This window comes from Drosophila persimilis, unplaced genomic scaffold (genome assembly GCF_003286085.1).
Source record: "Drosophila persimilis strain 14011-0111.01,24,50 unplaced genomic scaffold, DperRS2 tig00000700-arrow-arrow-pilon, whole genome shotgun sequence".
Classification (NCBI taxonomy): Eukaryota; Metazoa; Arthropoda; class Insecta; order Diptera; family Drosophilidae; genus Drosophila; species Drosophila persimilis.
In genome coordinates this window covers 56,429-73,032 of record NW_020825340.1, presented here as the reverse complement: position 1 = coordinate 73,032, position 16,604 = coordinate 56,429, and the positions used below count along the sequence as shown (strand labels likewise).

Here is a 16,604-nt window from a genome sequence, read left to right as displayed (position 1 = left end):
CGCCATATATCTGAGATATAGCCTTCCGAAGATGTGGATGTGCAAATCATTCGAATATTTGTTTTTTCTGTACGCTATATCTCAGCTATACGGTAGCCGATCGGAGAGTGGCATGTCTCCTCGGGATCACGAGAGTCCTGCCGACCGATTGGCACCAGAAAAAAGGACATCCATTTCATCACGATTTTCGCAAAAAATCATGATGGTTACATCATTAAATTTGCAAAAAATCGGCCTCATTTTCGTAGCCGAGATTTTGATGCCGTTCGACAGCCTGGATCCCCACGGTCCTGGCAAAGTAGGTCCTGCACCGATCTGGCCCCATGTATCTGAGATATAGCCTTCCGAAGATGTGGATGTGCAAATCATTCGAATCATTCATTGTTTTTTCTGTACGCTATATCTCAGCTATCCGGCAGCCGATTGGAGAGTGGCATGTCTCCTCGTGATCACGAGAGTCCTGCCGACCGATTGGCACCAGAAAAAAGGACATCCATTTCATCACGATTTTCGCAAAAAATCATGATGGTTACATCATTAAATTTGCAAAAAATCGGCCTCATTTTCGTAGCCGAGATTTTGATGCCGTTCGACAGCCTGGATCCCCACGGTCCTGGCAAAGTAGGTCCTGCACCGATCTGGCCCCATGTATCTGAGATATAGCCTTCCGAAGATGTGGATGTGCAAATCATTCGAATCATTCATTGTTTTTTCTGTACGCTATATCTCAGCTATACGGCAGCCGATTGGAGAGTGGCATGTCTCCTCGTGATCACGAGAGTCCTGCCGACCGATTGGCACCAGAAAAAAGGACATCCATTTCATCACGATTTTCGCAAAAAATCATGATGGTTACATCATTAAATTTGCAAAAAATCGGCCTCATTTTCGTAGCCGAGATTTTGATGCCGTTCGACAGCCTGGATCCCCACGGTCCTGGCAAAGTAGGTCCTGCACCGATCTGGCCCCATGTATCTGAGATATAGCCTTCCGAAGATGTGGATGTGCAAATCATTCGAATATTTGTTTTTTCTGTACGCTATATCTCAGCTATACGGCAGCCGATCGGAGAGTGGCATGTCTCCTCGGGATCACGAGAGTCCTGCCGACCGATTGGCACCAGAAAAAAGGACATCCATTTCATCACGATTTTCGCAAAAAATCATGATGGTTACATCATTAAATTTGCAAAAAATCGGCCTCATTTTCGTAGCCGAGATTTTGATGCCGTTCGACAGCCTGGATCCCCACGGTCCTGGCAAAGTAGGTCCTGCACCGATCTGGCCCCATGTATCTGAGATATAGCCTTCCGAAGATGTGGATGTGCAAATCATTCGAATATTTGTTTTTTCTGTACGCTATATCTCAGCTATACGGCAGCCGATCGGGGCGTGGCATGTCTTTTCGTGATCGGGAGAGTCCTGCCGACTGATTGGCACCAGAAAAAAGGACATCCTTTTCATCACGATTTTCGCAAAAAATCATGATGGTTACATCATTAAATTTGCAAAAAATCGGCCTCATTTTCGTAGCCGAGATTTTGATGCCGTTCGACAGCCTGGATCCCCACGGTCCTGGCAAAGTAGGTCCTGCACCGATCTGGCCCCATGTATCTGAGATATAGCCTTCCGAAGATGTGGATGTGCAAATCATTCGAATATTTGTTTTTTCTGTACGCTATATCTCTGCAATGCGGCAGCCGATCGGGGCGCGGCATGTCTTTTCGTGATCGGGAGAGTTTTGTCAACATATTTGCCCCCAAAAAAGATAATTGTTTTTCAATGATTTGTACTCTGTGTATTGAAACTCTTTAAAATATTTTTAAATGAGTCTAGTTCAACGAAAACATTTTTTGACCAGTCCAATGAACCGAAATTCCTTTGCAATTCTATTCGAAATTAAACTCCAAATATTTTTGCGACTAGGCTGCCATTTAAGAGGAATTTCGAGTGTGCCAAGGGAGAACAATTGAAAATCTGCTGTGTCCTCACCTTTTCCATCTAAATATTTAGACAATCAAACAAGATTTGCGGCCAGTCAAGCTATTTATTTTGTGGCTTAGTTGCTTGCCTGCCAATCGATTCGAGTAGAGCAACATGCCATTCCATAGACAAGACAAACGCATACCCACACATGTATGGTCGTAGCCGGGACATTGCTGCTTCCTTTGCGGTGCTAGAAAATGTTGCAGTGAAGGGAATTTCGTCTGCAATTCGGTTGCCCCTCCCTGGTTTTGTGTGCTGGTGCGAAACGAAGAGGTAGTGCCAAATCAAAGGCCAAAGCCGAAAGCTAAAAGCCAGTGGATTTTTAATTAAACGCGCAAATGAGGTCAAAGTGTTAAAGGTTCCTAAATGATTCGATTCGATTAATTGGACATTTGGCTCCTCTTTGTCTACCCGAAATGAGCAGAGCTAAAGCTGAAATCCATTTTGCATAATCACGGATGTACAAATCAAGGCCAAAGGGCCTTTAAAAACTTTTAATTGAAACCACTAGCGAGTCACGTACTTATACGAGTACTCGTACGAGCCGACAACGACACTGTTAATTATAAATCTCCGCCCGTGTGTGTACTGGTGTGTGCGAGTGTGCATTTTTATTGCGATGCATCGGCAATTAACAGACAAATATAACAACAAATAAAAGGCAGTAGGCAGCAGGCAGCCGGGTTTGCAGATGTTGCGATTTTTATTCCCAACTCTTGCCCCTGAATTATTGGCGGTTGTTCTCCACGGTTTTTGCGTAAGCGCAGCTGCCGGCATTAATCCAACACGGTCACTACCAGGACACGGACACCAATACTCCAGCGCCTAACCGATGCGCCTCGTAAAGCACTCCAGCAATACCGCGATCCGGAAGCTCCATTCCAGTTTCAGCCCAGGCCAATGTGAATTTCTGCAGTGATTTGCGTGCATCGGCATGTCCTGCGAGGATTTCGACCATTGTGGCTGCTGCGGGGCTTTTCCCGTTGTTTCGCTGCCATTCCGGCGCAATCGTACAGTTCCCGGGCTATCCTGTATTTGAGTGGATACATTCCACAACGAGACAGACCAGTACTAACGGGTATCTCATAGCCTGGAGATTCCCATCATTCACTTTTACAAGTAGTTTTGCTGTTCTTTTTCGACACAGCATGGCATTCAATTGAACCGAAACATGTATGGTCACTGGGGTAAACCGTTCTGGGCTGTCCGCTCCGCCCTGACTCGTCGCGCCTCGCGCCCCGCGCCGACCTGCACCCACACGCACACGCATACGCAAACGCACTCTCTGATTGCATCAAGTTGAAATAATGTAATTAGTTTTTGCGCCGCGGTCGAGGGCAGGATGCAATTTGGCGGAGTGGGGATGGGGATGGCCGATGCGGTCAATGCGGGGATCACGGGGTCCATGGCGAGGCTCAGATAAGTTTGCCTGTTTGATGTTTTGGGGCATCGTTAACAGTTTGTTTTGTGAACGAGAGGCTTCCCAAAAAGGTGAGCTCCGGTCCTGTGTGTTGAGATTGGAATCTGGGCGAGATAAGAGATCTATTTAAAGTTATTGGTACGAGTAAGTTTGTCAGAAAGCACTATAAACAATTATCAGATACGTTCATATATAGGAATGTATGTATGTACATCAAACAGTGGGCGACAGATTAGCCAAGAGATTGGTATGGGGAATGCTTTGTGAACATTATCTCTCATTCCAAATACAAACAAACCAAACTAATTAAAGCTGTATACGTACGATAACTCATAATCCAACATCTGCTCCTGCCGGACTTCGGTTAATTCTCCGTAAAGCGCTCAACTTTCCCATCATTCCGCTTCATTCCATTTACGTCGTGGACCCAAGGACCCACCACTCCACTTGCGGCCTACATAGCTAAGTATCTGCTATATCAAGTTGCCAGAGAAAAATACTTTTTGGCCGCATTCCATTGCGAGAATCAGAGAGCAGTCCGGGCGCCGGACAATTTAATGGCGCCCATTATGCGCCCATATCCAATGGCCACCCAATTGTGCCCGAAAAATTATCGCACCATGGCATGCCATCCGCTATTCGCTGTCCTGTCAAATAATTAATTAGAAAATAATTGCACGTAATAATTCATTGGGCCCAGTGGGCCATTCAAATGGAGATAGATGGAGAGAAGAAAGCAAATAGCCCATGGGCAGCCTGCCACAGATTTCATTTCTCTCTTTGCCTGCCAGAGGACGAACTGGTAGGCACTGGTACTGGGAGGAGGATGGTCCATAGCCAATGGCTAATTCCGGCTGTTAATTTTGTATGCATTCGATTGGGTGCGTTGGGGGTCCCGGTCCCGGTCTCGGTCTCGGTCCCGGTCTCGGTCCCAGGCTCCCAGCTCGACAGTTTCCCTATCCATTCTTGGCTGTCATGTCGCATACATCTAAAATTAATCATTGGAATGCAGCATAATTTATTATGTCACACAGCAGCCGCACTGGCCACAAACACAAAATTGCCAGACAAAACCACACCAGAGAGAGAGAGAGGAACTGCCTTTCCGCATAGGCGTTTACTTCCTGCGGTTGACGGTTTGTCAGGGCGCCATTTAAAAACGGTCAGGACCGAAAGCCGCCAATCCGCCCCGCTCTGCGCTACCTCAGAAATGTCATGTCGAGTGTCGGGGCTCTTCAATCAAATGTGAAAATTTGTATAATTACAGGCTGGACGACGGCCGGCTTCCAGCGGTGGAGCCGTTTGATTTAATCAGGTTAATAGCGTTTGCATGTCGCGAGGGACCTCTCGCACACACACTCTCCTCCCTCCAATACTTACTCGCGTGGTGTGTGTTGGTGTGGGGGTTTAGAGGTGTTAAATGTTTGCGGTTGCATTGTAATAAACTTGCATGCAAATGGCCGCCCATCAGGTTTAATTACAAGGGCCTCCGAGCTGCGAGTAATGAAGAAAAACTGCCAACCTCCACCGGATGGTAAGTTGATGATTGATGAAATTTTTGTACGTGCCGGTAAGAGCTGGTTGTCGGAGGTGTGAGCCATCAAAGGGTTTCCCTTCCTGCCGATGTGTGTGTTATAAACAGCCGTACGTTTTTGTTAGCCCTATGATTGATTGCCAGTGGTTCAATCTTCCATTGGCCCCACTCATAAATCTGTGAAAAGAATCCTTTGGCCCTTCAATGAAAACAAAGTTTTCGTTTTAATTTGCATTTTTTTAAAGTTATTTTTATTGCATTTCTCGCCCTCTTTTCCTCGCTTTTCCAAATGTGTTTTGTATGAATCTCAAATGATTTCATTTGTTTGCTATTTTATATGCCATTACCATACAATATTACATTTTTCCATTTTGCTTGTTTCTGCTTGTTTTTCAAGTGATTTGCCATGGTTTCTTTTGTTTCTCGTTTTTTCTATGTTTGTTTACAATTTGTCACAACCTTACAAATTGAAAATTGATTAAACCAATAAAGTTTTGTGTTTTGTGTGAGAGTGCTATTGGAATTGCCCTTCAATACTACTCGTACTATCCGGAATAGAAGAAGTTTTGAGCTGGATTTACCTTTAGCTTTAGCTTTAGTTTCTGTTTTAGTTTTTGTTTTCCTTTTGTTTGAATTTTGGTTGGGCTCAGATCTGCGACTGCTTTAAATATAATACTTTCTCATCGTTATATCTGCAATCTATTATCAATTTGGTTTTGGTTTCGGTTTCGATTTCGGTTTTGGTTTTGGTTTTTGGGTTTTGTAAGGTGGCGCCTGGGAATGGGCCTGGAATGGACAGGCTTCCCGTTCCCCGACACCTCTCGTTTCCTATACACGATGCTAAATTTAAAAAAAAAATTCTTTACCTTTACCATCTAAATGTTTAAAGATCAAATGGGGCTTATTTGGGGCTCCTTCTTAGTTTCGGGAGGGAGTGGAAAGTGTAATGCTATTTTCAATGTTTTATGTTTTAATTCATATTTTTATTTCAATTTGTGTTTTGCATTTGCTCATAAAAAACAAATGGTACAACTTACAATTTGGCACATCATTAAAGATTAGAGTTCTCATATAATATATATATATATATATATATATTTATATACTTTATATTTATACTTTATATGACGCCTACGCGTCTGATCTATGTGAAGTTAAACAAAAGTGGCGCTGGCTTATGGATAGAATACACAGATTCGTCTCTGGGAGTGCGGGATTGTGGGAGGTTGTTTCGAGGGGTCACAAAATAGGTCGGGTCAAAATGAGAACATTATCATATACATAATATATATCGTAGGCTACCATATAGCTGCAGTGTTTGATTGAGTTGCGTTTGCACTTATTGCATAATTTATCCGAGGTCTGACTTTTCCCTCAACGCATTGCTTAAGACAAAAATTGTGTTTTCCCTTAGTTTTGTTTTGTTTTTTGTTTTTAAAAATTGCGGTGGAAGTTGAGTTTATAATTTAAATGTATATATCGTACCGTATTATGTTTAAGTTTTGCTTTATAACTAGATGGTTTTTGTATTTGTTTTTTTTTTTTTTTTGTATATTCTGTCTGTTCATAAAACCCAAATCTGTGTCTGCGTCTGCGATTGTGTGTGTTTCTGTTTAAGGGTGATTTTTGGGGTGGACCCAAACTATTTTTGCGCTATTTGAAAAACGTATTATATTTAATTACGTCTTTATTATAGATAATTCACTTGAAAGCTACATTTAATTTGGCAATTGTTGGGTTCGATTTGTTCTTATCATTTTTAAAATTTTTGTTTTTGTTTTTGTATTTGTTTTCCTTTTCGCCCACCTTGTCTGTCTCTGTCTCTGTCATCGGCGTACTAACTAATATCTAACTAAAAATCGTTTTAAAATATAAACTTTGGCTTTAAAAATGTCAACGTAATGTATAGTATATCAATATAATAATTATGAGAGAGAATAAAAAAAAAAGTTAACACATTTATGTGCGTATAAATCTGAGTATGGTATGACATAATTGCTTCGCGTTTTTGTGGGCAACCCTGGGGCATAGCCTGTTGCTATGCTCTCTTTCTGCTTCTCTTTGTGTGCGTGTGTATTGGTGTGTGTGTCTGGGAGAGGAATATTGTAAAATATTATATATGTATCTTCGTAAATATGTACAATCTGAGACATTCCAAGTGATTAGATTGAAAACAAAAAAACCCGTCAAAGTTGAAGCTCTTTGGAGTCGATGAAATTTTCCTGCCTGCCTTCCATATAATTTCGCATAGTGTTTTCTTTAGTATTTTATTTTTGTTTTGTTTTGTTTTGTTTCAAGGAAATTTGAAGAACACTTAAGAATTGCACGATTACACACACACACACACAATATTTAGTAGCTTTGTTTCCTTTAGCATAGTATGGTTCATAAACAACTAGTATAAACTTGACGACAGTAGCTGCCTAAGAATCAAAATAGAGAACGTCAATTTGGTTGTTGTTTCCATTGAGCATTTGATCGTTAACATTTGAAAAATACACAACGTTAAAAGTTTTCATTTGGTATTTTTGCATTTTGCATTTAGCATTTAGCATTTGTTTTGTGTGTGCATTAGATTCGAGTGTGTGTAGAAAATAAATTCTTAGTTTTCTTAGGAAAGGGTGTTTTCGCCTCGGTCTAATCCGAACAACGAAGTGAACAACGTCAAAGATTCAGTTTTCTTTGCTCTTTGCTGGTTGCTCTTTGCTCTTTGCTTTTCTTAATAGTTTTGGTTTTCTGTCTTTACACAACACACAAGGAAAGTGCTACGGAGTAGGAGCTAAAAGTTGTTTAATTTTTAATGCTTATTATTCGATTTCCACATCATTCATCAATGGCTTTTTTTGTCACTGGAAGCTTGACTTTTAAAAACTAATTTTTTTTTTTTTTTTAGATTTTTTTTTGTTTGTTTTGTAGTTTTTTTTCATTTGTTTTTGTTTGCTTTGCTGCTATGGCGGCATTTAAAGTAAATATTATTGTATATTCCAAGGATATGTCTACGTGTTGATCTTTTGCATTTATGTATGTATGTACCTATGCACTACGATTTTTTTGAGCAATTCAAATTGAGTCGCGTTCGAGTTCGAGTTCTGTTTGGGGTTAGCTGCCAAAATATATAGAAATACTAGGAACAACCAAAGCAATGCATTAAAAATAAATTCGTCGACAATACAATACAATACAATACAGTACAGAAATGAGTATTCTTTGGGTATTTTCAAATAAGAAATTATGTATCTAAAATATATGCAAATAAACGTATGCTACTCCTAATACTCCTAATGCCTAATGCTTTGTGCATTGTCCCCCTCTTTGAAGTTTGTTCAAATAATATACAATTCGATTGGTTAATTTGTTCCTTTGCTTGATGCCTATGCTGCTTGATTGCTTCTTACTACACACTACACACTGCTACGGATGTTAAATGTTAAATGTTAAATTTGTAAATCATTCAAAACGCAGGGAGGGAGGGATCTAAACTTAGTTCAAATATGTTCCAAAATCAACAACCAAAAGGTATGCTCGTATATAGTATTATTATCTGATGATGTTTCCGCATGAAAAGTATCTAAAAAAACATTGCTCTTTTTGTCTGGTTGGTTTCTGATATACAAATACAATGCCTATATCATAACTATATATCTTGTTGGTATATATATATATATGTATATATATATATATAGATGTATGTGTATGTATATATAAATTCTGCTTTGCCGCACAAAGTTTCAGCTTTTGTTCTGGTAAAAATCTACGCATGAAGCACATGTGTTTTTTTTCTTTTCTTTTCTTTCACTTTTTGCAAAACTGTTTTTGCAATATGAGTTTTTCTCTTCTCCTTTTCTTTTAATTTATGTAATTTTCCTTTCCTTTCGTTTCTTTCATTTCCTTTTGTTTTTTGTTTTTTTGTTTTTACTTATAGAAACTCCATAGAACTGTGTTTAGCGCTTCTTTTGTTTTGTTTTTATGTTTGGTTTTGTTTGTTTTGTGGCTTTTACTGGACGACATTGATTTGTTCTTTTCTTTTGTTTTTTTTTGTTTGTTTTTTTACTGCATTTGCAGTTGCATTTAGCTTTGATTTTCAACTCTCCAAGATCTTTGAGCGGCGGCTGTTGTGTGTTGAGTATCTTGTATCTATCGGTTTGGTTGTAACTTCTACTTACTGCACGTAGAGGAGTAGAGGAGTATTTACTTCTAAGTTACTTGCTTATTTGCATTTTCTTTGTTCATATATTGAGCATTTTCATCGAGAGTAGTTCAAGTGCATTATTTGGCTGACTGGCGTTCTTAATGGTTCCTAATATGGCGTGAATCGATTGAAGCCGCCGCGGTACATGGTTGCCTACAAAAGCGGATGAAAACGGATGAAAAAGCAGAATTTTGGATTAGTATTTTATAATAATATGTCTTTATCATCGGTTGATAGTCGGTGGGAATTAACACGGCATAGAGATATGTACGAGTATGAAGTCGAAAGAGTAGTTGAAGATCACTTACCCCATAGCCGGGCACGGGTCCAATGCCATGTCCTAGATAAGGATCTGCATACTCGCGCGCATAGCTAGAAATATTTTTGTTGGGGATTTGCATCTCATTAGTAAAGACGGTGGCTCGATGGTAGATGGTAGATGATAGATGATATGATGGCATCCAGTTGGATCCCAGTTAGATTTGGTTAGTTGTTAATTTTGATTCTGCTCATTTCTCGATTGATGCTCTTAAGTGCTTATTGAAAGTTGTTTAGTTTGGAAATGGCTGTGCAAAAGAGCTCAAAGGTTTGTCTGAGGCCTTCCTTGTTGGTCTTTAGACTGCTGCTACTTGTTAAGCAATTACTAACACAGTTGTTAATCAAGATTGGGTTGAGGTACAAAAATAATGAAAATAAATAGTTAAAAGATTAGTAAAATGTTAAATGACAGCTGAAAGAAATCAAATTATAATAAACTTAAAATAAATGATGATACTTTAAAACACATAAACGTATGATAATCATAGAACAAGTTTGAAGAGAATAACGATTCCGACAAAACAATACGTATAGAAAACTCCTTTCAGATGTTCAGCAGTCTATATGGGACCAACAAATACATCAAAATCTAAGCGAAAATCTTTCAGTGCATGTATTAGTAGCGGTTATTGGTTATTGCGGTTAATGGATGGTTTTGAGCGACAGGTTGGTTAATAAGAGGAGACTTGCTCGGATTCCTGGATGGAGGGTGAACTTACCCCGCTACGGTGGCATATCCGGCAAGGGCCGGTTGGGCGGCTGCTGCGGCAGCGGCCCCATAGGCCGCTCGGGCAGCAACCGCCGTGTAGGTGGTGGCAGCCGTGGCATACGCCTGCTGCTGGGCCTGAGACAGGGGTGTCTTTAACAGCGGAGCAGCGGCCTGGAATAATGTCAAGCAGATCGGGCGTTAGACAACAACGGAAATAAGGCAAAGCTAAAGGAACAGACGCAGTTACAAATTTTGGGGACGACAACGGCAAACGGCAAGACTAGCGGAGGAAAGACAGTGAGCAAATATTGTGAAAAAAATTAGGAACCTAAACCGGAAAGGAAAGGCCAAAATAAAGGTTGTATATTGTATGTACGAGTATATAGATTGTAATATTAACCAAAACCAAAACCAAAACGAGTGCAGGCAAATGGAGTCGGTGTGGCGGTGTGATGGTGTGATGGTGTGATGGTGTGATGGTGTGGCGGTGTTGCGTTGTGGTGGTGTGATATCGTGTGATGTGTGGTGGGTGTTTTGTGCTTGCCAAGGATATACAAAATATTGTAGTAATATCTATGTACACATTGATATAGCGGTAGTACGAGTACATAGTGTGGGAGAACGAACCATTGAAACCGAGAACTACCGAGAGAACCCAAGATGCCAGACTACGAAACCCAAAAAACGGGACACGAACCAGTAAAGAACTTAGCATACATAAGATTATACAACTAGGGTTAACTTAAGACTTATGTATATAATATGTACAAATACAAATACAGATACAGATACATATGTACGTACGTATGTATGTATGTATGTATGTAGTATGGTGCAGGGGTATAGAACATACACAGAAAAGGCGCATTAACCAAAACGGGAGCAACAATAAACGACAAACAAACAGAAATCGCATTGTGGATAGACTTTCGGGGGGAGGTTCGGGATAGAGATGTAGTATTTAAGGTGCAATTATCTAAAGCTAGATATGATTATTTTTACCAAAACATTCTGTGGTACCGGAATGCGGTTGATCGTATGTGGGTTACTGTTTAGCGTAGTCACAGTGCGGCGCTGTAATTTATGGGTTTTTGGTTTCAATAATTGATTTGTTTTCGATTTGTGTTGAGTATTCGATATTTTTGTCGATATTTTTCGATAGTGGTAACGGTCGTGAAAGAATAACCAAAAAGAATTCGTAGTAGTTACAAAAATGTAGTTACAGCATTGAAAAATAGTATAGTATAAGTAAATTAGTCAAATATGTATTTAGTTATTATTCATAAATTCAGCAAAAGCAAAGAAAATGTTCAATGTGAAGAAAAATAGCGATAATGAATAGATAAAGAAAGAGAGAGTGAGAGCGAGAGCAGCGTAGAGCATAGAGCATAGAGCGTATAGCGTATGCCTCTTAAAGCGATCTTGTGGTCAGTCACTACGACAAACGACAAACGACAATCGACGCCTTCGAGAATGAGGTTTTGAAATGGGGTAAAAGGAAAACGAACCAAACAAAGGATGCAATTATAGGAGTACGAGTACGAGTATTGAGTATTTAGTATTTAGCAGATCTTATACACAAGTGTTCAATGTTCAATTCAATCGTAGGTATTGTTAGGTAAGCCTGGAAGCTAGCTTCACTCAGGATCAAAATCAAATCAAAGTACTTTACGACCAGTTCTCAACGAAAACATACGAGTGTAACACAGCAAGAAATCAAACCAAGTCAAATCAAATCAGGACGCGTCTTGGCGTTAGTTCGGATCGGAAATGGAAAATGGAAAATGCAAAGGAAACATAAAAGTAGTAAAAGCGCAGTAAAACAATATAGTATACGATATAGTATGTATAAATGTATAAACTTTTGTTCCAAAAACCAAGTCAAATGTTTCAAAACTCAATCGGTGTTTTTTTTTTGTTTTGTTTTTTTCACAAGCTAAGTACCATCAAAATATAAATAATACAGATTGTTCTTTCATTTTTTGTTGTTTTTCTCTTTTGGTTTTCTTTGATTGTGGTTAGCATATTAGTTTGAAAAAGTTTTATTACATTTAATATGGCGGCTGGCTGAGCGGCTGGAACTTCAGTGACCGGTTTGGCTGCCTGGAAAATTTATATATAGATATTTTTGTTTCATATTTCATATGTATATATTGAGAACAAGTTAGCGGTTTAGTTCAGCCTAGACTAGAGAATAATAATAGCTTAGCACATATCCTAAATTGTAATTGCTATTGGTGTTTAGGTTTCTGTTTCGGTTTCTGTTTCTGTTTTGCTTATCAGCTATCAGTTATCAGTTAGCAGTGGGATCGAGACTCACCTGGAAGCGTAGATTCGGATCAGCGGATGCAGCGGCTGCTAGGAAGGGATCATAGTATACACTGCGATTTGGGGGGATAAGAGAAGGTGAGAAAATTCATAGATTAATACACGATTATGACGACAGCCACAAGTTCATTGGGTGGGCGGGTGTGGGTGTGGGTTTATTTGGTGAGGGTTCAAACGAGAGGGCTCGTCTCTCGTTCCTTCTTTTTGGAGGCACTTAAAGCAAAATTCAAAAATTTTCTTCAGCATTTGGTTTTTTTTTTTTTGGTTTTTAATTGTTTGTTTTCATGTTCTATTTTTTTTTTAACGCACTTGTGTGGTTTAGGTTTATGTTTTGGACGCTATGAGAAAACAGATGGGATAAAGTTTTCAATTTTGAAAAATCAATGAAAACTTTATCCGCAATTCTGTTCGGTTTGTCTTTTCGGTTTTGTTTTGTTTTGATTAATTGTTGTTGTTGTTGTTTTTGGTACCGGATGCTGTGGGTAAATGGCTGAAACTTAAGGCGTAACTCAATAAAAACTAAAAAAAAAAACGTAAATCAATCCCCCTCAAGCCTAACCCAAAGCAAACCCTAAAAAAACTGACTACTGCCTAGACCTAACTGACTGACTGACTGACTGACTGCCTGACACCTAAGATCTCATCTGATCTGATTCAATGTCTATGCTGCGAGTCCCCGCTTGGATGACACTTAAACTGATTGGAGGAAATGTATTTTCATTTTGATAGATTAAAGAGAACGAAAGGAAAATTATAAAGTACATGTGTATGTGGGTATGTATAGAGTGGTTTATATATATAGAGAGAGTACTAGCAAAAGAAAACCAACCAACCAACCAACCAACCACATACGTAGGTCATTCCATTTCCCAAAACTACATACTTAAAATGTTCTTGCTTGCTTTTAATGTTGTTGCTTTTGAGTTTAAGACAGAACAGACATGTCATGCACCTATGTATCTAATTAGTTTTGCTAGATCGCATATGTTTTGTTTTTTGTTTTGTTTGTTGGGGCGAAGGGGATTATAGTAGATAGATCTCTGTAAGTGTAAGTGTGTGTGTGTGTGTGTGTGTTTAATGGGTCGGCATTCATTCATACGCTATTGTGTATGGTTTAGGTTTATGGTGGATGTGTCTCTGTGTGAGGAAGGTGTAAAGCGCAGCCACAAAAGAATAGGTAAATGGTCTATATATATGTATGTATATATATATAGTATAGGTGTGTTTCGGAGTGTTATGTGTGTGTGTGGGGGGGAGCGGGGGGTTCTTCGGTGGGCAAGAAACATGCACGCAAGGCTCTGGCAGAGCGCCACACTTTCAAGTCAAATTCAAATGGAAATTCATCATACGCCTAGTGGTACGGTACACAATATACACAATCAAGTAGGTCCCTTAACCAAAAATTAAATACAAAAAATTAAAGATAAAACGATGCCAAAAACACACTGCCGTCAGTCAAGATATGAGCATATACGAGTATGTGGATACATTATATATGTATATATATATATATGGTACGAGTATAGATTTAGTTTATAGGGGTTATAGGGGTTATGGGAATAGTTTTTTGTTTATGTTTTTGTTTCTTCTTCTTTGCTTTTGTTTTGGTGGGTAGCGTGCGTTAATTGGATTGGATTGGATTGGAACGGAACGGAATGGGTTGAATGGGATTGCTGCTTTTGCAATTTTGTATTCTGTTTGGGTTCGGTATCTAGTATGTTCTTGCTGAGAATTGTAATCAAATTGTAATCAAACTCTATATGTAGTAGATTTCGTTATATGCGAGATTAAAACTTTACACACACACAAGATAGCTAAAAAAAAAAAAACACTTGTCACCAACAAGATAGATTATTAACATTAGAGAGAGAGAGAGAGAGAGATATATGTATATATTTAGAGAGATAGAGAGCGTGTGACTCGGACACAAAGACAATCTTGAAGCTATAAACAATTGAAGCTCGAATGCACTGAATGTAAATAATAATAGTGAAAATAACAAATGGATGGCATGGTACGTATGGTACTTCCGTGGCATGAACAACCAGTGGGTTAAACAATAAGAACGAAAGGAGAAACCATTACATTGTTTATGTATAGTAGATCAAGTGCGCTAGGACTACATTCAAAGATTGGCAAAAAGGTATCGAAATCAAAGAAAATACAAAGTTACGGCTACAGCACAAAAATAACTACTTTTTGGTCGGTGTGTGGTCGCTGCACCGACGGAGGCGCCACCACGGAGGACTCTACTTACGGCGCAAATCCATGCAAAGCGGCAGCATTGTTGGCCGCATTGGCCGACGCTGCCATGGAAGCAGCAGCCGCAGCAGCAGCGGCCGGCGTCTGTTGAGCAGTGGCCGCCGAGAGGCGGGCGGCATAGGCGGCCGCGGCAGCAGCACTCGCATTGGTGGCGACTCCTCCCTGGTTCTGGGCAGCCGCAGCAGCGGCCAGCGACTGTTGCAGGGCCGAGTGCTGTTGGGCGACGGCAGCGGCATTGGCTCCAGCGGCCGTGGGCACGGCCACCGCCTGGAGTGTCGGCTGCAGTCCGGCGAGCGCGTGGGCGTGGGCATGGGCATGGGCATGCGGATGCGAGGCGGCTACGGCGGCGGCATGCTGTTGCTGCTGCTGTTGTTGTTGCTGCTGCTGCTGTTGCTGCTGGTGCTGGTGCGCCGCCTGCTGCTGCTGCTGGTGGTGCACCTGCTGCTGTTGTTGCTGCTGCTGTTGCTGGTGCTGGTGGACCTGCTGCTGCTGTTGGGCGGCTGCTGCGGCCACGGCGGCGGCGGCCACCTGGCGTTGCTGCTGGTGCTGTTGGGCGGCGGCGGCCGAGGCCGCCAGCAGCGCTTGATGGTGGTGCGTATGATGGGGATGATGGTAGGGTGTGGCACCGACCACGCCCACATGTCCACGTTGAATGGCCACTCCACGCATGGCAGCTGCTACGGCGGCTGTGAGGCGTAACGGGGATGGGGGTATTTTTGTTTGGTTTTTTTTGCGATAGTTTTTTTTGGTTTTTTTTTTTTTGCAACGATTTCACACAACATTTTTGACCAGTGTAGGCGTGTGTTTGTGTGTATGTGTGGTTTGTATGTATGTGTGTGTGTGTGTTTTTGTGTTCGTGTGCAAAAAGTAGAAAAAAGGAAAAGAAAAGAACATAAAACGCATGCGGTTAGTTTTCTCATTGTTTGTTTTTTTTAATAAGTAAATATGTATATATATAGTAGAATATATGTAGTATATATATTTGGCAAGATCTAGGCATTATGTATTAACGGTTTTTATTTATAAGTAAATATATATATAGTTGATGTATATATAGCACTGAGATGATATTGGTATATACATATAACAATACATAAGACGAATACATACGTGTAGCTCTCATACATACAAATATGTAGATGTAAATGTAAATGGGTTTTATTCGAAAAATACTTAACATTAGAACACTCATTTACCAATAAATGCTACGCAGTTGCATCTTAAATTGCATATTCAGATATAAATAATATGTATATATGTATAAGTATGCAATAATTGAGAGAGAGAGAGAGATAGAGATATTATCATCAACAGTACGAAAAAACATTGGACCGATCTTTAGTACAGTAGCCGGCATACGTGGCATACGTGGCGTATGCACAATGTACATCCATATGCAGCAAGACCTCTTTTTTGATTGCAGTGTGGGTGGGTGGGGGTGGGTTAGAAACGATCTCGAGCGTACAAAGCATATCGAATATATCAAATTTCAAATTAACAACTTTAAGTTTAACCCTTGCACCTTTCAAATATGTTTCAAACTAGCAAAAACATTTACTAAATGACGATGAGATGATGATTCGATTTTATAGCAGTTTAAAGCTGATAAAGGAAAATAGAGATAGAGAGAGAGAGTGAAAGAGAAAGAGAGTGAGAGCAGGCAAGGATTGCCTAATCCTCGACAGTAGTATCTTTTCTGGGAAAACTCCGTGGAACGTTCTTCATTCAATTGGGAATCAGGCCACAAAAGCCACATTTTTTAATATTAAACATTAAATAATTCCACGCGGTTTTCCCACTCAATTTGTAATAATTGCATTTATGCCTGGTAATTAAATATTTCCGAATTGACAGCGACA

At 40.1% G+C, this 16,604-nt stretch overlaps 1 protein-coding gene across 2 annotated transcripts in view; it reads right to left on the bottom strand.

The window, feature by feature from the left end:
• Window positions 1–9,179: 9,179 nt before the first annotated feature.
• The window catches only part of LOC6603926 (homeotic protein female sterile), a 30,092-nt gene continuing 22,667 nt past the window's right edge, over window positions 9,180–16,604 (bottom strand). Inside the window, exons 11-17 of one of the 2 annotated variants that reach the window (XM_026992097.1) lie at window positions 14,741–15,431; window positions 12,476–12,536; window positions 12,205–12,258; window positions 11,158–11,229; window positions 10,166–10,326; window positions 9,437–9,500; window positions 9,180–9,281 (exon numbers count right to left, since the gene is read on the bottom strand). In XM_026992097.1, the coding sequence (XP_026847898.1) occupies window positions 9,237–9,281; window positions 9,437–9,500; window positions 10,166–10,326; window positions 11,158–11,229; window positions 12,205–12,258; window positions 12,476–12,536; window positions 14,741–15,431 (1,148 nt within the window). In that variant the 3' untranslated portion in view covers window positions 9,180–9,236. The remainder of the gene's footprint in view (window positions 9,282–9,436; window positions 9,501–10,165; window positions 10,327–11,157; window positions 11,230–12,204; window positions 12,259–12,475; window positions 12,537–14,740; window positions 15,432–16,604) is intronic. The other variant, XM_026992098.1, reaches the window with a different exon arrangement.